We start from the raw sequence: 25,588 nt of genomic DNA, 5'->3' as shown, positions 1-25,588 counted from the left end.
TCAGAGGAGAGGGAGGCCTTTCGACCGAAAGACAAAAAGGAGGAGAATATCAAGGCCATAGAGATACCTTATAATTATAGAGAAAGGTGAGGGTATAGACTTTGAAGAAGGGAAAAGTCAGAAAATCATAGAACCAATGACAAGCTTATGTTTCCAGTGCACTCTCGACAATGGAGGTGCTGTTCTCACTTGTGAGTGGCGATTTGATGAACTGTTGGAATTGAGGAAGGGACCAGGGTGATTACGTCACTGTTGTTTTGTTTAGCCAGCATGGCCGGACTGTGCGTTCTGCCTGCAAATACTACATTTACATAAGGCATTATGGCGAGGACACCTGAGTTTCAAAAGGGATGTAAGAGTCATAAAGAGAGATTGACAGCCAGAGAGAGATAACGCCAGGAATCAGACGTCATCTAATAGTGAGAGAAAAAGAGAGAGAAAGAGCGAAAGAGGCTGAGCTAAAGAGAGAAAACAAAATACAGCAACACATACAGAATGAGTATGATGAGTGTGTGAGAGAAAATGTGAGAGGGGCTGAGAGAGATGGGAGGGGGGTAGAATGCACATCTTACCCAAAATCCCCACCGCCATGTAGCCAAGGATGACGACAATGAAGAGAACACAGCAGATGATGTCAGTGCAACCTCTGAGGGAGAATGGAAATACAATGACACACATAGTGATTTTGAGCATTGCTGTGGCATAAATGCCCCCAGGCTGAAAAATATGTGACAGAAAGTGTGCCCACGAAAGGCACTTGAGACATACAATGGGCAATTTGCACACAGAGATAGTGGTAGTTAGGGCTTTGTAGCTTGGTAGGCTCTGTAGGCCTTGTAGAGAGCAAGAGACAAAATTATTGAGAGAGAGAGAGAGGTAGTGAGCTCATGGGCTCCTGAGTTCTTCTGCAAAAAGATAGAATTATAGTTGGATAAATATAGATAAACTTGCATTTTTTCCCGCAAGGACTAACCTCAACATCAAAACCTTCAATCCAAATAAAAATTCCATACATAAAACCTTGAATTTGGACAAAATTACCTGAATCGACTATTACTACCAAGGACTATCAAGAAAAAAAACTTCTAACAAACCAGAACCTGCAGAAGAAACACAGCGGAACCTGGAAATACCATCCAACACAAAACAGAGTGAGTAATATTCAGTCTGAAGCTACTTCTGAAGCCAAAAAGTAAAATGACAATAATCTATAGGTAATTTTGTTTTATAAAACTAAGTAAATAAGTATACTAAGCTACCAAGCTGCTAGGACAGAATAGACTTGGCTGCAACTTCAATTAGCACTGAAGTGTGAAGTCAGATGTGTGAAAACTCTTGAGCCCAACAATGGCAGTTTCACAGCCCAGGACACTCCCCCAGAGAAGCCAGCAGAACAGCCCACCTCAGACACAGACCACAACGGGACAGACAACACGGGACCCACCAACCCAACGGACACCCCACCCCCTCCTAACAGCCCCCCTGATAGCCCTCTTGACAACCCCCACACATCCACTAAGAACACAAAGCTAGAGATTGTGTTCCTCATTGACTCAAATGGCAAATACATTCAAGAGGATAAACTTTTTCCCCAAACACAAAGTGGCTAAACTCTGGTGCCCAAACACTAGGCATGCCCTGGAGCTGTTGTCAGAGGACAGACCAGGGTTGAAAAAGCTTCTTCCACTTTCCCCAACACACAAGTGGTGATCTCCACCCTGCTACCATGAAAAAACGTTCACCCTGCCACCATACAGCGAGTGAATGCAAGCATTTTGCCTGAAGCTAATGTCTACCTGGCCCACCACTCCACCCCAGCCTTTACAACCAGGTCCACCTCTACAAGGCAGCAATCCCAACTTTTTCCAGTACCCTGAAGGACATCACCCTCAAATCGTAGCCCCAGCACCACACACAGGAGCAACGGACACCCTGTCCAGACCAGCGAGACACCCTCCCAGACCTGCAAGACTCCCTCCCGAAGAACCTGTACCGAGAGCCGACGCCAAGAGGACCTACACCCAGACCACAGCATCCTATCCACCAAACTACCAGGTGTGAAACAGGGAAGAGACTCATGGGGTATGGTCATTTTGTATAGAGCAGACCTAACACACTCAAATTAAAATAGTCAAAACAGGAACATTTTACATCTGGCTAGAAATGATCTCAACAGAGAAAAATGTCCTCGTGTGCTACCTATATCCCCCTAATAGAATCCCCATACTTTAACGATGACAGCTTCTCTATCCTAGAGGGGGAGATCAACCATTTCCAGGCCCAGGGACATGTACTAGTCTGTGGCGACCTAAATGCCAGAACTGGACAAGAACCTGACACCCTTATCACACAGGGGGACAAAGACCTACCTGGAGGTGACAGCATTCCCTCCCCCATATACCTCCCGAGACACAACTACGACAACATAAACAGCAAAAACGGGTCACAACTCCTGCAGCTCTGTCGGACGCTGGGTATCTACATAGTCAATGGTAGGGGACTTCTATGGTAGGTACACCTATAGCTCATCTCTTCGCAGTAGTACCGTAGACTACTTTATCACTGACCTCAACCCAGAGTCTCAGATCACAGAAAAATCACACTCCTTGAACAAAGCTATGCTGAATCATGAGGCAACAAAGCAAATGGAAATTAATCATATTAAGAAATGCTATAGATGGATGGAAAGTAGTGTGGAAATCTACCAATAAACTATTAGGCAACAACAAATTCAATCCCTTCTAGACAATTTCCTAGGAAAATGTTTCACTGTAATAGTGAAGGTATACATTTGGCAGTAGAAAACCTAAACAGGTTTTGACCTCTCAGCTTCTCTATCAAATCTAAAAATGTAAAGTAGACAACCTAAGAAAATGAACATAATAACAAATGGTTTGATGAAGAATATAAATACCTAAGAAAGAAATTGAGAAACCTATCCAACCAAAAACATACAGACCAAGAAAACCTGAGCCTACGCCTTCACTATGGTGAATCACTAAAACAATACACAAATGCACTACGGAAAAAGAAGGAACAGCACGTCAGAAATCAGCTCAATGTAATTGAAGAATACATAGAATTGAACCACTTCTGGGAAAAATGGAAAACTCTAAACAAACACGAAGAGTTTTTATTTATTTATTTATTTCACCTTTATTTAACCAGGTAGGCAAATTGAGAACACGTTCTCATTTACAATTGCGACCTGGCCAAGATAAAGCAAAGCAGTTCGACACATACAACAACACATAGTTACACATGGAGTAAAACAAACATACAGTCAATAATACAGTGAAAAATATTACTTTTTTTTTTTTTTTTTACTGAAACCCCACCTCTTTAAGGAATACCTAGGATAGGATAAAGTAATCCTTCTAACCCCCCCCCTTAAAAGAGTTAGATGCACTATTGTAAAGTGGTTGTTCCACTGGATATCATAAGGTGAATGCACCAATTTGTAAGTCGCTCTGGATAAGAGCGTCTGCTAAATGACTTAAATGTAAATGTAAATGTAAAAATAAGTCTATATACAATGTGAGCAAGTGAGGTGAGATAAGGGAGGTGAAGGTTATCTATCCAAAACTGAGATGTATGGATAAACCACTTCTCCGATCATTTTGTCTCTTTAACAAAGAACAAACAGCAAAAACATATACATGATCAAATACAAATCTTAGGATCAACTATTAAAGACTACCAGAACCCACTGGATTCTCCAATGACATTGAATGAACTATAGGACAAAATACAAACCCTCCAATCCAAAAAGGCCTGTGGGGTTGATGGCATCCTAAATGAAATGATAAAATATACAGACTACAAATTCCAATTGGCTATATTTAAACTCTTTAACATCATCCTCAGCTCTGGCATCTCCCCCAATATTTGGAACCAAGGACTGATCATCCCAATCCACAAAAGTGGAGACAAATTTGACCCCAATAACTACCGTGGGATATGCGTCAACAGTAACCCTGGGAAAATCCTCTGCATTATCATTAACAGCAGACTCATACAGTTCCTCAGCGAAAACAATGTACTGAGCAAATGTCAAATTGGCTTTTTACCAAATTCCTGTTCAACAGACCACGTATTCACCCTGCACACCCTAATTGACAAACAAACAAACCAATACAAAGGCAAAGTCTCATGCTTTGTTGATTTCAATTTGTCATAAGGGTCTGCTATACAAATTGATGGAAAGTGGTGTTGGGTGAAAAACATACAACATTATAAAAGTAATGTACACAAGCAACAAGTGTGAGGTTAAAATTGGCAAACACACACATTTCTTTCCACATCGCCGGGGGGTGAGACAGGGATGCAGCTTAAGCCCCACCCTCTTCAGCATATATATATATATATATATATATATATATATATATATATATATATATATAAACGAATTGGCGAGAGCACAAGAACAGTGCAGCACCCGGCCTCACCTTACTAGATATCATCAGCAAACAGTAGACATCAGATTCTCTGGTGCTTCTGTCCCCAACCAAGGAGGGCCTACAGAAGCACCTAGATCTTCTGCACAGATTCTGTCAGACCTGGGCCCTGACAGTAAATCTCAGTAAGATAAAAAATAATGGTGTTCCAAAAAAGGTCCAGTTGCCAGGACCATGAATACAAATTCCATCTTGACACCGTTGCCCTAGAGCACACAAAAACGATACGTCGCTCAGCCTAAACATCAGCGCCACAGGGAACTTCCACAAAGCTGTGAACAATCTGAGAGACAAGGCAAGAGGTGCCTTCTATGTCATCAAAAGGAACATAAAATTCAATATACCAATCTTGCTAAAAATACTTAAATTAAATTCAAGTTATAGAAACCATTGCCCATTATTGTTGTGAGGTCTGGGGTCCTATCACCAACCAAGAATTCACAAAATGGGACAAACACCAAATTGAGACTGCATGCAGAATTCTGCAAAAATATCCTCTGTGTACAACATAAAACAAAAAATAATGCATTCAGAGAAGAATTAGGCCGGTCACCCGCTAACGATCAAAATCCAGAAAAGCGCCGTTAAATTCTACAACCAGCTAAAAGGAAGCGATTTCCAAACATTCCATAACAAAGCCATCACCTAATGAGAAATTAATCTGGCGAAGAACCCATGAGCAAGCTGGTCCTGGGGCTTTGTTCACAAACACCCCACAGAGCCCCAGGACAGCAACACAATTAGACCCAACGAAATCATCCCTTTACACTTGTGTGTATAAGGTAGCTGTTGTGAAATTGTTAGGTTAGACTACTCGTTGGTTATTACTGCATTGTCAGAACTAGAAGCACAAGCATTTCGCTACGCTCGCATTAACATCTGCTAACCATGTGTATGTGACAAATAACATTTTATTTGCTCATGAAAAAAAAAGATAATTACTTGACACATTGGAAAGATTTTACAAAAAAAACAGAGCAAACTAGAAGAATATTTGGCCCTGCACAGTGGCAGAATACCTGACCACTGTGACTGACCCAAAATTAAGGAAATCTTTGACTATGTATAGACTCAGTGAGCATAGCCTTGCTATTGAGAATGGCAGCCGAAGGCAGACCTGGCTCTCAAGAGAAGACAGGCTTTGCCCACAAAATTAGGTGGAAACTGAGCTGCACTTCCTGACCGCCTGCCAAATGTATGACCATAGAGTCACATATTTCCATCAGATTACACAGACCCACAAAGAATTTGAAAACAAATCCAATTCCCATATCTATTGGGTTAAATACCACAGTGTGCAATCACAGCAACAATATTTGTGACCTGTTGCCACAAGAAAAGGGCAACCAATGAAGAACAAACACCATTGTAAATACAACCCAGATTTTTGTTTATTTATTTTCCCTTTTGTACTTTTAACTATTTGCACATAATGACATTTGAAATGTTTTGGAACTTTTGTGAGTGTAATGTTTAATAACCTCTTGACGTTAGGGGTCAGATTATTATTATTATTATTTTTTTAAATAACGTTCCCAAGGTAAACGGACTATTTCTCAGGTCCAGATCGTAGAATATGCATATAATTTACAGATTAGGATAGAAAACACTCCAAAGTTTCCAAAACTGGCAAAATATTGTCTGTGAGTATAACAAAACTGATTCTGCAGGCGAAAACCTGAGGAAATCTAACCCGGAAGTGATTTTTTCTATTTATCTGTGTTTCCTTGCCCGTCTTTCTTCCATTTAAAGGGGTATCAACCAGATTCCTTTTCCAATGGCTTCCTCAGGCTGTGACCAGGCTTTAGACATAGTTTCAGGCTTTTATTTTGAAAAATGAGCGAGATTTTTCAAAAGTAGTCAGGTGTCCTTTGATTAGTTCCTGCGCGCGAGAGGGGTAGCTCTCCATTTTCTTTCTCTCTTTTATTGAATAGGTTACGGTCCGGGTGAAATATTATCGATTATGTTTGTTAAAAACAACCTGAGGATTGATTATAAAAAAACATTTGACATGTTTCTACGAACATTACGGATACTTTTTGGAATTTTCGTCGAACGGAACGAGGCTTTGGTTTTTTATAAAAGTAATATTTATCGAACAAAAATAACATTTATTGTGTAACTGGGAGTCTCGTGAGTGCAAACATCCGAAGATTATCAAAGGTAAGCGATTAATTTTATTGCTTTTCTGACTTTCGTGACCATGCTAATTTGGGGCTAACTGTTCTAGCATTGATTGATACACTCACAAAAGCTTGGATTTCTTTCGCTGTAAAGCATATTTTCAAAATCTGACACGATAGGTGGATTAACAACAAGCTAAGCTGTGTTTGGTATATTTCACTTGTGATTGCATGATTATAAATATTTTTAGTAATATTTTGCGCCCTGCAATTCAGCGGTTGTTTAGGAAAATGATCCCGCTAAAGGGATCCGTAGCGCAGAGAAGTTAATGTTATTTCTATTGTTTATTTCACTTTTGTTTATAAATAATAAAATGGCGCCGGAGAAGAAGGCAGACGTTATACGTGTCCCCAAACGACTGTGTTTTTTGTTTGTTTATTTGCTTTGTTTGTACATTTTTTTATTTATTATTTTGTACATAATGCTGCTGCTACCGTCTCTTATGACCGAAAATAACTTCTGGACATCAGGACTGCGATTACTCACCACCGACTGGCAGAATCCTTTTTTTCCTTTAACGAGTCTGACCACCCCAACGCGAACGATATACTGCTTTCTCGGGAACAGGCCCAGATCCCTGTGATTTGCGTGAAGAGAAGTCGGAGAAAAAGGGGCCAGACGGTGGGCTGCTTTCTGAGAATTCGAAGGCGATCGAATAAACTCCCACTTCCTTCCATACTGCTAGCAAACGTGCAATCTTTGGAGAATAAATCGATGAACTACGCAGAAGATTAAACTACCAACGGGACATTCAAAACTAATATCCTATGCTTCACGGAGTTGTGGCTGAATGACGGCATTATCAACATACAGCTGGCTGGTTATACACTGTACCGGCAGGATAGAACAGCAGCCTCTGGTATGACAGGGCGGCGGACTATGTATTTTTGTAAATAACAGCCGGTACACGATATCTAAGGAAGTCTCGAGCTATTGCTCGTCTGATGTAGAGTATCTCATGATAAACTGTAGACCACACTATCTACCTACCTATTTTTCGTAACTGTTCACATACTACCACATTCAGAGGGTGGCACTAAGACAGCATTGAATGAGCTGTATTCCGCCATAGGCAAACAAGAAAAACGCTCACCCAGAGTCGGTGCTCCTAGTAGCCGGGGACTTTAATGCAGGGAAACTTAAATCCATTTTATCAAATTTCTGCCAGCATGTTAAATGTGCAACCAGAGGGGAAAAACAACTCTGGACCACCTATACTCCACACACAGAGATGCATACAAAGCTCTCCCTCACCCTCCATTTGGAAAATCTGACCATAATTCTATCCTCCTGATTCCTGCTTACAAGCAAAAAGTAAAGGAAGCACCAGTGACTATATCAATAACAAAAAGTGGTCAGATGAAGCAGCTGCTAAGCTACAGGACTTTTGCTAGCACAGACTGGAATATGTTCTGGGATTCCTCCAATGGCATTGAAGAGTACACCACATCAGTCATTGGCTTCATCAATAAGTGCATCAATGACGTCGTCCCCACAGTGACCATAAGTACATACCCCAACCAGAAGCCATGAATTACAGGCAACATCTGCACTGAGCAAAAATTCAAGAGCTGCCGCTTTCAAGTAGCGGGACTCTAACCCAGAAGCTTATAAGAAATCCTGCTATGCCCTCCGACGAACCATCAAACAGGCAAAGTGTCAATACAGGACCAAGATTGAATCGTACTACACCGGCTCTGACGCTCATCGGATGTGGCAGGGCTTGCAAACCATTACAGACTACAAAGAGAAGCACAGCCGAGAGCTGCACAGTGACACAAGCCTACCAGATGAGCTAAAATACTTATAATTTTAGCTCGTCTATTTTTGCTAGAGGCAAATAACACTGAAACATGCATGAGAGCACCAGCTGTTCCGGATGACTGTGATCACGCTTTCCGTAGCCGATGTGATTAAGACCTTTAAACACGTCAACATTCACAAGGCCGTAGGGCCAGACGTATTACCAGGACGTGTACTGTGAGCACGCGCTGACCAACTGGCAAGTGTCTTCACTGACATTTTCAACCTCTCCGAGTCTGTAATACCAACATGTTTTAAGCAGACCACCATAGTGCCTGTGCCCTAAGGTAACCTGCCAAAATGACTACTGACACATAGTACTCACATCTGTAGCCATGAAGTGCTTTGAAAGGCTGGTCATGGCTCATATCAATGCCATTATCCCAGAAACCCTAGACCCACTTCAATTTGCATACCGCCCCAACAGATCCGCAGATGATGCAATCTCTATTGCACTATTGCACCCTTTCCCAACTGGACAAAAGGAACACTTATGTGAGAATGCTATTCATTGACTACAGCTTAGCCTTCAACACCATAGTGCCCTCAAAGAACATCACTAAGCTAAGGACCCTGAAATTAAACACCTCCCTCTGCAACTAGATCCTGGACTTCCTGACAGGCCGCCCCCCAGGTGGTAAGGGTAGGAAACAACACATCTGCCACGCTGATCCTCAACACGGGGGCCCCTCAGGGGTGCGTGCTCAGTCCCCTCCTGTACTCCCTGTTCACTCAGTCCCCTCCTGTACTCCCTGTTCACTCAGGGAGCTGTGCCTGGCCGTGACTGCATGGCCAGGCACAGCTCCAACACCATCATTAAGTTTTCCGATGACACAACAATGGTAGGCCTGATCACCGACAACGATGAGACAGCCTGTAGGGAGGAGGGCAGAGACCTGGCCATGTGGTGCCAGGACAAAAACCTCTCCCTCAACGTCATCAAGACAAAGGAGATGATTGTGGACTACAGGAAAAAAGAGGACCGAGCACGCCCCCATTCTCATCGACGGGGGTGTAGTGGAGCAGGTTGAGAGCTTTAAGTTCCTTGGTGTCCACATCATCAACAAACTAACATGGTCAAGCACACCAAGACAGTTGTGAAGAGGGCACAACAAAACCTATTCCCCCTCAAGAGACTGAAAAGATTTGGCATGGATCCTCAAAAGGTTCTACAGCTGCACCATCGAGAGCATCCTGTCTGGTTGCATCACTGCCTGGTATGGCAACTGCTCTGCCTCCGACCACAAGGCATTACAGAAGGTAGTGTGAACAGCCCAGTACATCACTGGGGCCAAGCTTCCTGCCATCCAGGACCGCTATGCCAGGCGGTGTGAGAGGAAGGACCTACAAATTGTCAAAGACTCCAGCCACCCAAGTCATAGACAGTTCTCTCTGCTACCGTACAGCAAGCGGTACCAGAGCGCCAAGTGTCCAAGAGGCTTCTAAATAGCTTCTACCCCCAAGCCATAAGACTCCTGAACACCTACTCAAATGGCTACCTAGACTATTTGCATTGACCCGCCCTCCCTTTTACACCACTACTACTCTCTGTTGTTATCATCTCCCTTTAATAACTCTACCTACATGTACATGTTACCTCAACTAACCGGTGCCCCCCCACATTGACTCTGTACCGTTACCCCCCTGTATATAGTCTCGCTATTGTTATTTTTCTGCTACTCTTTAATTACCTGTTACTTTTATTTCTTATTCTTATCCATATTTTTTTTAAACTGCATTGTTGGTTAGGGGCTCGTAAGTAAGCATTTGTGACTGAAATAAATCAAATCAAAATTTATTAATTGCTTTGGCAATGTAAACATATGTTTCCCATGCCAATAAAGCCCCTTAAATTGAAATTGAATTGAAAGAGATACTTAGTGGAAAAGGCTACCTTTTCCGAATGGGTCCATTGAAGGTGGGGTCATACTGAGCAGGTTCCCCTGAAAAGAAAAGGCAGTGAGATAATGGGTCAATAACATAATTGAAATATCTTTTCTGAAGGTATTTACAATGACTTAACACAAACACCTGATAGCAGTGTGTAATTGTTCCTTGTTTACACAGATCAGATCGAATACATAGGGAAAACATCTCTCGGCAATGGCAATTTGCATTGATATTCAAAAGAGCTCCACTGTACGTGAGAGTCTATGGAGAGAATTGCGTGCCTGTGAGTTTGAGGGTTCGTTGAGGGGGGGGGGGGGGGGTGGGTGTTGCTATGCAGCGAGAGTGGCCTTTGTTAGTATGCAACTCATTGAGTTGATGAGCGACAGTCTTCAGCTTGAGAAGGAGGAAATGTAGCAAAAACAATAAGACCGTGACACATCTTTATAGGTCAAACAATCTGTACATACACTGGAGAGTTTTGGTGGTGATGACTGGGTTGATGATGATGATTGGGTTACGGCAATTACATTGCTTAGAGTCACTTTCTGGAACACTAGGGTTGGGTCTACGGTCTTAAGACCTTGTAAACTAAAAGGTGTGTTTAGAATTATTTTTGTTGTATTAATGCTATTTAATCTCTCCTCAGACTAATATTATTCTGTTTGTCCTGTGGGTACCTTTGCCACTGTTCCAACCCTTGTGTATTGCGCTGTCATGGTGTATTTGACCCTCACTAGGGTCTTAAGAGTTGGCCAATTAAGAAAAATAGAGAGCAAGATATGGTGAAAGAGAACTATTAAGATATACATTTTTCATCATTCCTCTCTTTTAATCTCTACATTGCATAAGTCAATGTTATGGCAAATTTGACGGTTTACGCACCCTTAAAAGTAAGGTAGCCTTAAACTAAGAAGGGGCTGTATGTGATAAGGGAGATTTGAATTGAATTTGAATTCAAAGATTGAGGGACTAGGCTCAAAGCAGAGCAGTGACTTTTGAAAGCGATCTCCCGAAAATATTCCATCAGTCGCTTTGCACGTTAGTATCGTGGCAAGGAACCAAAACACGAAACAGCCCTAATGTTGGAAACAAAGATCATTATGTTGTCATCCAGAGTCACATTTATTTATAGGGCTCCCGAGTGGCGCAGCGGTCTAAAGCACTGCATCTCAGTGCTAGAGGTGTCACTACAGACCCTGGTTTGAATCCAGGCTGTATCACAACCGGCCGCGATTGGGAGTCCCATAGGGCGGTGCACAATTGGCCCAGCGTCCTCCGGGTTATGGTTTGGCCGGGGTTGGCCGTCATTGTAAATAAGAATTTGTTCTTAACTGACTTGCCTTGTTAAATGTTTTATTTTAATGTATTTATATATTTTCCAAGCTATAGCACACAATATTTTACTCACAGCAGGTATTTAAAAAGAACCACAGAGTTGGATCTGCTTCGTGTTTTCATTTTTGCAATGTAAAAATTATTACGATACTGATATCGTCAAAGCCCTACTCAAAATGGACAACATTCCCCTTATCACAGTAAGCAATTACCTTTGTTTGGTTTATATTCTACTTAGCAAGCCAAACATTTCTAAGAGATGTTGTTCTTGGTCTCATGGACTCCTCACAATAAACCAATCGAAATCCCAGAATAAAATGCCTTCATAAAATGACAAATTAAAGATACAGCACCTGTTGAACCTTGCAGTTCTGTCCAAGGAATATGCAGTTGAGCGTGCTGTTTATTTTTTTCATTTAGGTTACTATAGGATAAAGTATCAGGCCAAGTCTAGTTGGACATTACACCATTCACTGATTGGAAGCAAGCAAAGCACTCATGTCTACAATGAAGTCAGCATCTATGGCTTAGAGTTAGTGAATTTACATTACAATGTAGGCCTGTTCATTAGGTCCATGGCCTACAATGTCTCACACTGCGGTATAATCTAAAAATACCTAAATATCAAATAAATGAATCATGCTTAATTGACTTGATAGAATATATTAACTATTATCGGACGAAACCTTTACATCCTATATACCTGTTTTATGGGAGCTCAATGTTTTAGTAACAACTTCCCGGAGATTAGTGAAAACTGAAGCTTTGTAGTGAGTACACAATAAAAGGTATAGGATATTGACAATCATACTGTTTGTTTTGCGGCTACTAAGTACAAGGCCTACTGTATGAAAGATTTAGACTGAGGCATGCAGTTGGCTTCCAACTGACAGAATACACATAACCATACAGATCTAATAGAATATTCAATATAGCATCCACTGCATTTTCAGCTAAGCCTTGTACACAGTGAAAGTCAGAGAGACTCGATTTGCTTGCCCCCAAACAAAGAAACCTGTTCCTCTGCCTCATTGCCGGCTGTAAATGAATATCAGATTACAGTAGAATACAAGGCTGTCTGTTTAGGGCAAAACACAACCTGGAAACTGACTGGCAGTGACCCTTTCCTGATGTGTTTATACTCCCTGCTTTTTACCACCGTCTGATCCCATAAAGAATAGAAATGTTTGGACCCTACAAAACTTGGACCTCAGTCGTAAGGGCATTTTTACTAATACTAAAGGCCCAAACAATGTGTATGTCTGTAGGTGATTTCAATTCATTTGGCTTTGCTTTGGATAGTGTGGTGACGTAAAAGAATCACCACATTTTTTGTCCAATTTAGAGCCTGACAGGTATATCGGTTCACCAATATTATCGTCAAATATTAGCCTTTCATCATTATAAATCGGTACCTGCAGATAATTCCAGATCATCCTATTTATTGCATATCAGGTTAAAAAAGGGAATCTCATGCTTATCTGAACATTTGCGGGCATTTTCATGATGCCATTATTGTCACAATGTAAGAAATCAACATCTGAAACATATTTCTTGGACAGTTGCTCTTTGAGATGACAATTTATGAGAACTCTTTGTGGAAAAATGACACTTTAATTTCCCCTCTGTAAAACAGTATATCGGCAGATACTTTTGTATATATAGTGTATGTGGACATTCCTTCACATTAGTGGATTCAGCTATTTAAGCCACACCCGTTGCTGACAGGTGTATAAAATTGAGCACAGAGCCATGCAATCGCCATAGACAAACATTGGCAGTAGAATAGCCTTTCTGAAGAGCTCAGTGACTTTCAACGTGGCAGCGTCATAGGATGCCATCTTTCCAACAAGTAAAATGTCTGCCCTGCTAGAGCTGCCCTGGTCAAATGTAAGTGCTGTTATTGCGAAGTGGAAATGTCTAGGAGCAACAATGGCTCTGCCGCTAAGTGGTAGTCCACTTAGCGGCTGGGACCGCCTAGTGCTGAAGCACATAGCGCAAAATCGTCTGTCCTCGGTTGCAACACTCACTACCGAGTTCCAAACGACCTCTGGAAGCAACGTCAGCACAAGAACTGTTCATCAGGAGCTTCATGAAATGGGTTTCCATGGAGGAGCAGCCGCACACAACCCTAAGATCATGCACAATGCCAATCGTCAGCTGGAGTGGTGTAAAGCTCGCCACCATTGGACTCTGAAGCAGTGGAAACGTGTTCTCTGAAGTGATAAATCACGCTTCACCATTTGGAAGTATGACGGACGAATCTGGGTTTGGAGGATTGCCAGGAGAACGCTACCTGCCCCAATGCATAGTGCTGGGGCTGTTATTCATGGTTCGGGATAGGCCCCTTCGTTCGAGTTACGGGAAATCTTAACACTACAGCATACAATGACATTCTAGACGATTCTGGGCTTCAAACTTCCAAACATTTTCCTGTCTCAGCATGACAATGCCCCTGCGCACAAAGCGAGGTCCATACAGAAATGGTTTGTCGAGATCGGTGTGGAAGAACTTGACTGGCCTACACAGGGCCCTGACCTCAACCCCATCGAACACCTTTGGGATGAATTGGAACGCCGACTGCGAGACAGGCCTAATCGCCCAACATCAGTGCTCGACCTAACTAATGTTCGTGGCTGAATGGAAGCAAGTCCCTGCAGCAATGTTCCAACATCTAGTGAAAAGCCTTCACTGAAGAGTGAAGGCTGTTATAGCAGCAAAGGGAGGACCAACTCCATATTAATGCCCATAATTCTGGCAGGTATCCACATACCGATAAACACGATATGACCAAAAGTACGTTTTGTCCCCCCAAAAAACGGAAACAGTGTCGGACCCCCAAAAAACATATTGGTCTGGCTCTAGTCCAATTAGAGATACTGATGTATGGGTTATGATGTAGCATTGTGATTACTTTTTGGGAGGGTATATTAGACCGCATAGTTAGTTGTGTGCATGTATGTGCGTGTATGTGTGTGTGGACGCGCATGCATACCAGTGCCTATGAGGAAACAGTGTATTGGGCTGTCAAGGCCAGCATAAGTCAACCAATTAAGTGATGAACTTTTACTGTGAGACTTAAGGTAGGCCTACACACACCACCCTCTTTTAATGCAGAAATGGAGGCTTGAGGAAAGGATGTAGGGCGGCCCGGCCCCCGAAGTGACTCTTATCAACTGTTTGCAAGGATTCCTCTGTGTTGTCTTAGGAATTCAACATTCTCTGTGTTGATCTCACCAACCCCCATTGTCACACCTCTGGGTTCATTCATTTTACAATGTAATTAAATATCTGCCTTTAATATAGACAATTCATGACCATTCCTTGATCTGTCAGCTAAACGCATAATACTTGCTTGCACGGGGTTGAACCGTAGTCTCTGGCATATTGCTGTATTATTTGATGGAGTCAGATAATTCTAAGATGGCTAATTGCTTAATCTTAATCACATGCGAGGCATATAAAATATGCATACATATTAGGGCTAACCCCATTTAGTTGACTGGGTCAATAGGCTGTTGGTCGACCGAGATTTATTTAGTCGAGCAGTTGCAAAAAAAAATATATATATATACATACATACACACACACACACACACACACACACACACTTATATATATATATATATACACTGCTCAAAAAAATTAAGGGAACACTGAAATAACACATCCTAGATCTGAATGAATGAAATATTCTTATTAAATACTTTTTTCGTTACATAGTTGAATGTGCTGACAACAAAATCACACAAAAATTATCAATGGAAATCAAATTTATCAACCCATGGAGGTCTGGATTTGGAGTCACACTCAAAATTAAAACCACACTACAGGTAGATCCAACTTTGATGTAATGTCCTTAAAACAAGTCAAAATGAGGCTCAGTAGTGTGTGTGGCCTCCACGTGCCTGTATGACCTCCCTACAACACCTGGGCATGCTCCTGATGAGGTGGCGGATGGTCTCCTGAGGGATTTCCTCCCAGACCTGGACTAAAGCATCCGCCAACTCCTGGACAGTCTGTGGTGCAACGTAGCGTTGGTGGATGGAGCGAGACATGATGTCCCAGATGTGCTCAATTGGATTCAGGTCTGGGGAACGGGCGGGCCAGTCCATAGCATCAATGCCTTCCTCTTGCAGGAACTGCTGACACACTCCAGCCACATGAGGTCTAGCATTGTCTTGCATTAGGAGGAACCCAGGGCCAACCGCACCAGCATATGGTCTCACAAGTGGCCTGAGGATCTCATCTCGGTACCTAATGGCAGTCAGGCTACCTCTGGCGAGCACATGGAGGGCTGTGCGGCCCCCCAAAGAAATGCCACCCCACACCATGACTGACCCACCGCCAAACCGGTCATGCTGGAGGATGTTGCAGGCAGCAGAACGTTCTCCACGGCGTCTCCAGACTCTGTCACGTCTGTCACGTGCTCAGTGTGAACCTGCTTTCATCTGTGAAGAGCACAGGGCGCCAGTGGCGAATTTGCCAATCTTGGTGTTCTCTGGCAAATGCCAAACGTCCTGCACGGTGTTGGGCTGTAAGCACAACCTCCACCTGTGGACGTCGGGCCCTCATACCACCCTCATGGAGTCTGTTTCTGACCGTTTGAGCAGACACATGCATATTTGTGGCCTGCTGGAGGTCATTTTGCAGGGCTCTGGCAGTGCTCCTCCTGCTACTCCTTGCACAAAGGCGGAGGTAGCGGTCCTGCTGCTGGGTTGTTGCCCTCCTACGGCCTCCTCCACGTCTCCTGATGTACTGGCATGTCTCCTGGTAGCGTCTCCATGCTCTGGACACTACGCTGACAGACACAGCAAACCTTCTTGCCACAGCTCGCATTGATGTGCCATCCTGGATGAGCTGCACTACCTGAGCCACTTGTGTGGGTTGTAGACTCCGTCTCATGCTACCACTAGAGTGAAAGCAGCGCCAGCATTCAAAAGTGACCAAAACATCAGCCATGAAGCATAGGAACTGAGAAGTGGTCTGTGGTCACCACCTGCAGAACCACTCCTTTATTGGGGGTGTCTTGCTAATTGCCTATAATTTCCACCTGTTGTCTATTCCATTTGCACAACAGCATGTGAAATTTATTGTCAATCAGTGTTGCTTCCTAAGTGGACAGTTTGATTTCACAGAAGTGTGATTGACTTGGAGTTACATTGTGTTGTTTAAGTGTTCCCTTTATTTTTTTGAGCAGTGTATATACACACACACACATCTCATGGTGTACAAGACACCTGTCTGATTTGTGCTGAGTGGACTGATCCATTGTGGAGGCCGTGGGGATGGCACAGTCCATTAGTTTAAGACATGTGCTACTGAAATTGTATATGGTTAGATTACATAAACAATAGTGCAACAATAAGAAAAATAATATTATTTTATAACAAATGCGTTTTCTCCCGCGTTGGATAGCGGTCGCTGTCCATGGTTCTGAAATAAATCAGTGTGCTGTTGAATTGGCGCCTTTTCCTAGACCATGTTGCTATGTGCATAATAGCAACGTTAACTAGCATATTGGTGTTGAGAACAATGCGTGGAGGCAGCAGCAGAGAATGAGGAGATGAGAAAACAGCCCTTGCCTTATTGTCTAAGAAAAGTGAGGAGAGGAGAAACCCGAACTTAATTAGGTCTATAATCAATAGCCTAACTTAAATGTGCCTGGCTTTATAAATCATCAATACAGCTACAGAAATAAGACAGGTTCTGCTTCTGTTGCCTGTTTGAGGGTTTGTTTAATAGCCAACTGATTCCATGAGCACCAAGCCTCACACATTTCAAGTAAACAATTTCAACAAATCCGGCTGAATTTAATCTTTGCTTTAATAAAAGGTTTACACTTTTTTTCATTATAAACAACCAGATGTATTATTATTTATTTAGTGTTTACACTGTTCCAAATTGTCGGAAAAATTATATTTACAATAATGCTCCTTTTTCTTGATCTCCTTATTGTTAATAATAATAATAATAATAATGCCATTTTCCTTAGTAGGCTTAGTATAGCAGCCTTGCAAAACCACCATCGAGCTGTATGCCTAACACCATGCCCAAACCGGACACGTTGCGTGCGCGAGCATTGCAAAATAAATGTACACATACATGTTATTCAATCATTGCACCCACACTGCTTGCGTATGCGTTGCGTTTGTTATAACCAATTTATTGATGCGATTATGATATGCTATAGGCACAGCCTGCCCACTCATTAGGCACGATTAGGCGGCCGCCTATTGCGGCAGATTGACCAGGGCGGCATTTTCTGAGCTAAACTGACCCAGACGCACCTCCAACAACAACACATAAAACCTCACATAAATTGTAATTGTTTTTGAGTAGAATTATTTCAATCAGTGGCTTATGGGCACTGATGCTGGCCTTTGATGAGCATTTCCCACTTTGTCAAAGGCAGGCCCACAAAATATTTTGCTTGTCCATTCCCAGCACACCTCTCCAGGGTGCTGTTGGAGAGACGAATCTCTGCAGCGCTCCACCAACGTTCAGTCAAAAAATTAACATAAATCATGTAGCAGATATAGGATATGGTAGAGTATGTAGCCTTTTCTGAAGACTACAGGCTGGAGATAAAATGTATGAGAGATTTTTACATCATGCAGGTTTCTCCGATCAAATAGCCTAACCTAAATGGCGCTCAATCAAATAAAAAAAATGAGCTGTCATGTTAGCAAAGCAACATATCCTAAAAACAGGACATGTCAAAGTAAAATGGACAATCACAACTGCTGTCCGCGAGTTTCACCCCATTGTCATGGGGTGAAATTTGTATCTGTACATTTGACAAGCTGATCATAGTGAAAAATAAAATACTTCAGCATTTCCTGCTGTTTAAACATTTCAAATAGGCTCGCGATAACTACTGATAAAGTTGGATAGCTGATATTCAAGGCTTAAATAGCCAAATTGATTAGTCATAAGAATCAGGACTAATAAAGCCAATGCAATAGCCTGTTTTACAGACGGTGGGCCTACCACATGGATGGGCATTCATAAAATTCTATTGCGGGCCAACATGGTAGGCTACACCCTAGTAAGTACGAGCAGACTTCTTTTGGACGTAATTTTTTGGTGATTTTCGAATGGTAGGCTTACCACATAAGCCTACCGTTCGGCAAGATGACGCCGACAGAGAGGGTCGCCTCTCTTCTAGTCCTTAGGAAACTATGCAGTATTTAGTTTATGTATCATTTCTTACATTGTTTGCCCAGAAAATCTTAAGTGTTATTACATACAGCCGGGAAGAACTATTGGATATCAGAGTGACGTCAACTTATCAACATTAAGACCAGGAATATGACTTTATCGAAGCAGATACTTTGTTCGCACCACCACCCAGGGCATTTGATCTGATCCTATAGGCTGACCCAAAACAACGTCGACTTTGGAGGCGTGCACACTACCCACCGCTTCCAAGTACATTACTTGTCAATCTCCAGTCTCTAGAAAACAAGGTAGACGAAACTAGGGCAAGGATTGCTTTCCAGAGAGACATCAGGGACTGTAACATACTCTGTTTCACGGAAACATGGCTCTCTCGGAATATGTTGTCGGAGTCAGTACAGCCACCTGGATTCTTTGCGTCGTGCCTACAGAAATAAACATTACTCTGGGAAGAAGAAGGGCGGGGGTGTATGCTTCATGATTATAGAATCATGGTGTGATCGTAACAACATACAGGAACTCAAGTACTTTTGTTCACCTGATCTAGAATTCCTCACAATCAAATGCCGACCATATTATTTCCCAAGAGAATGCTCGTCAGTTATTGTCACAGCCATGTATATCCCCCCTCAAGCCGATACCATGACGGCCCTCAAGGAACTTCACTGGACTCTATGCAAACTCGAAACCATATATCCGGAGGCTGCATTTATTGTAGCTAGGGATTTTAACAAAGCAAATTTGAGAACAAGGCTACCTAAATTCTATCAGCATATTGATTGTAGCACTCGTGCGGGCAATACACTGGATCACTGCTACTCTAACTTCCGCAATGCATACAAAGCCCTCCCCTGCCCTCCCTTCGGCAAATCTGACCACGACTCCATTTTGCTCCTCCCGTCCTATAGGCAGAATTGGTCGAAAGAACTGAGGATTCTTCGTGGACCAAGACTTTTTGGGGTCGGGGACAGCCCTAATATAAACTCAGCAAAAAAAGAAATGTCCCTTTTCAGGGCCTGTCTTTCAAAGATGAGTCGTAAAAATCCAAATAACTTCACAGATCTTCATTGTAAAGGGTTTAAACACTGTTCCCCATGCTTGTTCAAATGAACCATGAACAATTAATGAACATGCACCTGTGGAACGATCGTTAAGACACTAACAGCTTACTAACAGTAGGCAATTAAAGTCACAGTTATGAAAACTTAGGACACTAGAGGCCTTTCTACGGGCTCTGAAAAACAACAAAAGAAAGATGCCCAGGGTCCCTGCTCATTTGCGTGAATGTGCCTTAGGCATGCTGCAAGGAGGCATGAGGACTGCAGAAGTGGCCAGGGCAATAAATTGCAATGTCGGTACTGTGAGACGCCTAAGACAGCGCTACAGGGAGACAGGACGGACAGCTGATCGTCCTCGCAGTGGCAGACCACGTGTAACAACACCTGCACAGGATCGGTACATCCGAACATCACACCTGCGGGACAGGTACAGGATGGCAACAACAACTGCCCGAGTTACACCAGGAACGCACAATCCCTCCATCAGTGCTCAGACTGTCTGCAATAGGCTGAGAGAGGCTGGACTGAGGGCTTGTAGGCCTGTTGTAAGGCAGGTCCTCACCAGACATCACCGGCAACAACGTCGCTTTTGGGCACAAAACCACCGTCGCTGGACCAGACAGGATTGGGAAAAAGTGCTCTTCACTGACGAGCCGCAGTTTTGTCTCACCAGGGGTGATGGTCGGATTCACGTTTATTGTCGAAGGAATGAGCATTACACCGAGGCCTGTACTCTGGAGCGGGATCGATTTGGAGGTGGAGGGTCCGTCATGGTCTGGGGCGGTGTGTCACAACATCATCGGACTGAGCTTGTTGTCATTGCAGGCAATCTCAACACTGTGCATTACAGGGACGACATCCTCCTCCCTCAGGCTCATCCTGACATGATGCTTGACAGTGCCACCAGCCATACTGCTCATTCTGTGCATGATTTCCTGCAAGACAGGAATGTCAGTGTTCTGCCATCGCCATTAAAGAGCCCAGGATCTCAATCACATTGAGCACGTCTGGGACCTGTTGGATCAGAGGGTGAGGGCTAGGGCCATTCCCCCCAGAAATGTCTGGGAACTTGCACGTGCCTTGGTGGAAGAGTCGGGTAACATCTCACAGCAAGAACTCGCAAATCTGGTGTAGTCCATGAGGAGGAGATGCACCGCAGTACTTAATGCAGCTGGCGGCCACACCAGATACTGACTGTTACTTTTGACCCCCCCCCCCCAGACAGTGCGAGGACGATTCTTTTTTTGCTGAGTTTAGTTTTGATGTCTCACTATTATACTACAACGTAGAAAATAGTAAAAATAAAGAAAAACCCAGGAATGAGTAGGTGTGTCCAAACTTTTGACTTGTACTGTATATGCGTCGAATAATGCTTTTTTAATGTCAGTATTGCCTTGTAAATTAAGCTTTATGCCTTAAGTGTATTCATTCATTTTACAATGAAATTAAATATCTGCCTTTGATATGGAAAATTCTCATGACCCTGATCAGCTAAACACATAATATTTGATTAACCATAGGATCTGGCATATTGCTGTATTATCTTTGAGTAAGATAATTCATTTAATGGGCTAATTGCTAATTGCTTAGATCGCATGTGAGGTCTATATAATATGCATACATATCAAATATGTATCCCACTACAAGGATATACAGTAGCTAGCCTCATCTTCCATCTTCCATCACATTCCTTCTCTCAGTTCACTATTTTGTGGAGATGTAGCTAAATATTAGCTTACCAATAAATAATTATAACCTGATGGCGCCTCTAAAAAAAAATAGATGACACAGGTGACCTCAGAGACATGTTGTTCTAACAGTATCTCACATGAACAAAAACCAGACTAGGGCCAGCACCTTAGCGACAGCATTTGTAAATATATTGCTAAAAGCAGCAGAAGTGTTCAAACTAGTGTGGTCTTTGTGTAGTTGAATCATTGCCTTTCAAACTTGGTTCTCCAATGTTCTTTGCGCTTAGGCCTGGCTCACCTCACACTAATGACTGGTCAATGATTAGCAGGCCATTATTGTAGGCTTTTCAGTATTAACCACACAGTCTAGAGCAGGGGTGTCAAACATAGCAAACAGGATGGACAGACTGGACACTGGGACCTTTACTTATCCAAGAGGCAGCTGAATTTACATGGAGTGGCTTTTTGAATACCATGGTCTAGGATAAGTTTTGCCTCTGAGACATTTTGTGGTTTTATTTTATTTATTTATTTAACCTTTATTTAACCAGGTAGGCAAATTGAGAACACGTTCTCATTTACAATTGCGACCTGGCCAAGATAAAGCAAAGCAGTTCGACACATACAACAACACATAGTTACACATGGAGTAAAACAAACATATAGTCAATAATACAGTGAAAAAAAAATAAGTCTATATACAATGTGAGCAAGTGAGGTGAGATAAGGGAGGTGAAGGCAAACAAATATATGTATAAATAAATAAAAATATAAAAGGCCATGGAGGCGAAGTGAGTACAACACAGCAAGTAAAATAAAAACTAAAAAACACTGGAATGGTTGGTTTGCAGTGGAAGAAAGTGCAAAGTAGAGACAGAAATAATGGGGTGCAAAGGAGCAAAATAAATTAATAAATAAATACAGTAGGTAAAGAGGTAGTTGTTTGGGCTAAATTGTAGATGGGTTATGTGCAGGTGCAGTAATCTATGAGCTGCTCTGACAGCTGGTGCTTAAAGCTAGTGAGGGAGATAGGTGTTTCCAGTTTCAGAGATTTTGTAGTTCGTTCCAGTCATTGGCAGCAGAGAACTGGAAGGAGAGGCGTCCAAAGGAAGAATTGGTTTTGGGGGTGACTAGAGAGATATACCTGCTGGAGCGCGTGCTACAGGTAGGTGCTGCTATGGTGACCAGCGAGCTGAGATAGGGGGGGACTTTACCTAGCAGGGTCTTGTAGATGACCTGGAACCAGTGGGTTTGGCGACGAGTATGAAGCGAGGGCCAGCCAACGAGAGTGTACAGGTCGCAGTGGTGGGTAGTATATGGGGCTTTGGTGACAAAACGGATGGCACTGTGATAGACTGCATCCAATTTATTGAGTAGGGTTTTGGAGGCTATTTTGTAAATGACATCACCGAAGTCGAGGATTGGTAGGATGGTCAGTTTTACAAGGGTATGTTTGGCAGCATGAGTAAAGGATGCTTTGTTGCGGAATAGGAAGCCAATTCTAGATTTGACTTTGGATTGGAGATGTTTGATGTGAGTCTGGAAGGAGAGTTTACAGTCTAACCAGACACCTAGGTATTTGTAGTTGTCCACATATTCTAAGTCAGAGCCGTCCAAAGTAGTGATGTTGGACAGGCGGGCAGGAGCAGGCAGCGATCGGTTGAAGAGCATGCATTTGGTTTTACTTGTATTTAAGAGCAGTTGGAGGCCACGGAAGGAGAGTTGTATGGCATTGAAGCTCGCCTGGTTATGGGCCCTAGCCTTTACTTTGGTTTACCTGCTGCTCATTTACCCATGACTTTTACTCTCCTGTCTCCTCTTCTGCTCTTGCGCTCTACGCAAACTTCATTTGTTTACACAAGCATCCCGGTACTGTTTCAAAACTCCCAGACTGTCAATAGACTCCATTCATCTCGTGCAAAAAACTGGAGTATGTCCCAAACGACCCTATGGGTCCTGGTCAAAAGCAGTACACTACATAAGGAAAAGGGTGCAATTTGGGATACAGTCCTTGAGTAAGGTGGACAGGTAATAAGACACACTAAGGCAGTGAGCCTTTATACACAGGCACACCCAGAGATGGACATATGTAAAACATGGTTCCGTAGGAACACCACAACTCACAGAAGACTGACAGAGAATGAATGCCTCACAACAAAACAGATTTTTCATAAAATAAATATTCAAACTTCCTCCTCTATATTTCCCCATTTAATGTAAAAACCTACATGAAAGCAATGGCATGCCATATATATATATATATATGTACATCTTGAATAATAAGCAATTGACAATGTCACAAATGTCACAAATTGTTATTAGGCTACTCAGATATGCGGCCATCGGCTAAAGACCCAAATGTGACACCTCTGGAGAGGTAAGCCTATTAGGAGTCACCACTCATAAAGGAACTGTAAAAACGCAAATAGTCTAGGCTAGTGACAAATAAACATTTTTCATTGAACAAAAATATGACAGAGAATATGACACTATTCTGTGAGGTTAGACAAATACTAATCCTGGTAATGTAACGGTCGATGTGAAATGAACTCACCATATTCCGACGACTCCGAGTTCTCCGAGTTCTCTTCCTTTAGGTTTTTACCCATTTTCTATCCTTCCCTCCACCTCTACTAGTTTATAATCGTGTAAAACGTCTAAATGGCCAAGTAAATCAAGTCGAAGTTAAATAATAAAAACACAAGTATAAGACAACGTTTTAGAGAGGTGTTACCTATACTTTATGCACATAAAAAGCAAACTTGCGTTGAATAAATCTTTCTCCCTCGAGCTCCAGTAACTAGGTTTGTGACATCACGAACGCACCTGTTGTGTGACGCGCACCTGCCTGCACGCGCGGTGTAGCATTCCCGCCCCTTGACCTCCCTTTACTAAATGCCCCCTGCTGTTTGATGGGCCTGCATGTAGTAAATTAAATTGCTTTTTTTCTGATTATTTGGCTGTATGCCTATATAATATATTTATATTTAAAATACGTAACAAACACATCTGATGGCATTTCAGTTCAAAATGATAAAATTGTGTACGATAATGTTTGAGACATACAGTGGCAAGAAGAAGTATGTGAGCGCTTTGGAATTAATTGGATTTTGGTATAAATTGGTCGTAAAATTAGATCTGATCTTCATCTAAGTCACAACAATAAACACAGTCTGCTTAAACTAATAACACACTAATTGTATGGTTCTTGTCTATATTGAATACATAATTTAAATATTCACAGTGTAGGTTGGAAAAAGTATGTGAACCCCTAGGCTAATGACTTCTCTAAAAGCTAATTGGAGTCAGGAGTCAGCTAACCTGGAGTACAATCAATGAGACAAGATTAGAGATGTTGGTTAGAGCTGCCCTGCCCTATAAAAAACACACAAAGTTTGAGTTTGCTATTCACAAGAAGCATTGCCTGAGTCTCAGAAGACCCAAGATTAAGAATTGTTGACATGCATAAAGCTGGAAAGGGTTACAAAGGTATCTCTAAATGCCTTGTTCATCAGTCCATGGTAAGACAAATTGTCTATACATGGAGAAAGTTCAATACTGTTGTTACTCTCCGTAGGAGTGGCCATCCTGCAAAGATGACTGCAAGAGCACAGCGCAGAATGCTCAATGAGGTTAAGATGGATCTTAGAGTGTCAGCTGAAGACATGCCATCATCTCTGATGAGTCTGCGATATGTAAAACACTTAACAAGAATGGTGTTCATGGGAGGACACCATGGAAGCCACTGCTGTCCCCCAAAAAACATTGCTACACGTCTGAAGTTCGCAAAAGAGCATCTGGATGTTTCACAGCGCTACTGGCAAAATATTCTGTGGAAAGATTAAACTAAGTTGAGTAGTTTGGAAGGAACACACAAAACCATGTGTGGAGAATAAAAAGGCACAGCACACCAACATCAAAACCTCATCCCAACTGTAAAGTATGGTGAAGGAAACAACATGGTTTGTAGCTTCTTTGCTGCCTCAGG

At 42.4% G+C, this 25,588-nt stretch overlaps 1 protein-coding gene across 2 annotated transcripts in view; it reads right to left on the bottom strand.

Annotated features, from left to right (window-relative positions):
• LOC139554511 (choline transporter-like protein 4) overlaps positions 1 to 24,339 on the bottom strand; it is a 39,149-nt gene extending 14,810 nt beyond the window's left edge. The window contains exons 1-3 of one of the 2 annotated variants that reach the window (XM_071367355.1): positions 24,155 to 24,339; positions 10,339 to 10,387; positions 573 to 646 (exon numbers count right to left, since the gene is read on the bottom strand). In XM_071367355.1, coding sequence (XP_071223456.1) covers positions 573 to 646; positions 10,339 to 10,387; positions 24,155 to 24,209 — 178 coding nt within the window. In that variant the 5' untranslated portion in view covers positions 24,210 to 24,339. The remainder of the gene's footprint in view (positions 1 to 572; positions 647 to 10,338; positions 10,388 to 24,154) is intronic. The other variant, XM_071367356.1, reaches the window with a different exon arrangement.
• Positions 24,340 to 25,588: the final 1,249 nt, after the last annotated feature.

Source organism: Salvelinus alpinus, chromosome 26 (genome assembly GCF_045679555.1).
Source record: "Salvelinus alpinus chromosome 26, SLU_Salpinus.1, whole genome shotgun sequence".
NCBI classification, from domain to species: Eukaryota; Metazoa; Chordata; class Actinopteri; order Salmoniformes; family Salmonidae; genus Salvelinus; species Salvelinus alpinus.
This window is presented reverse-complemented; position numbering and strand designations above follow the sequence as displayed.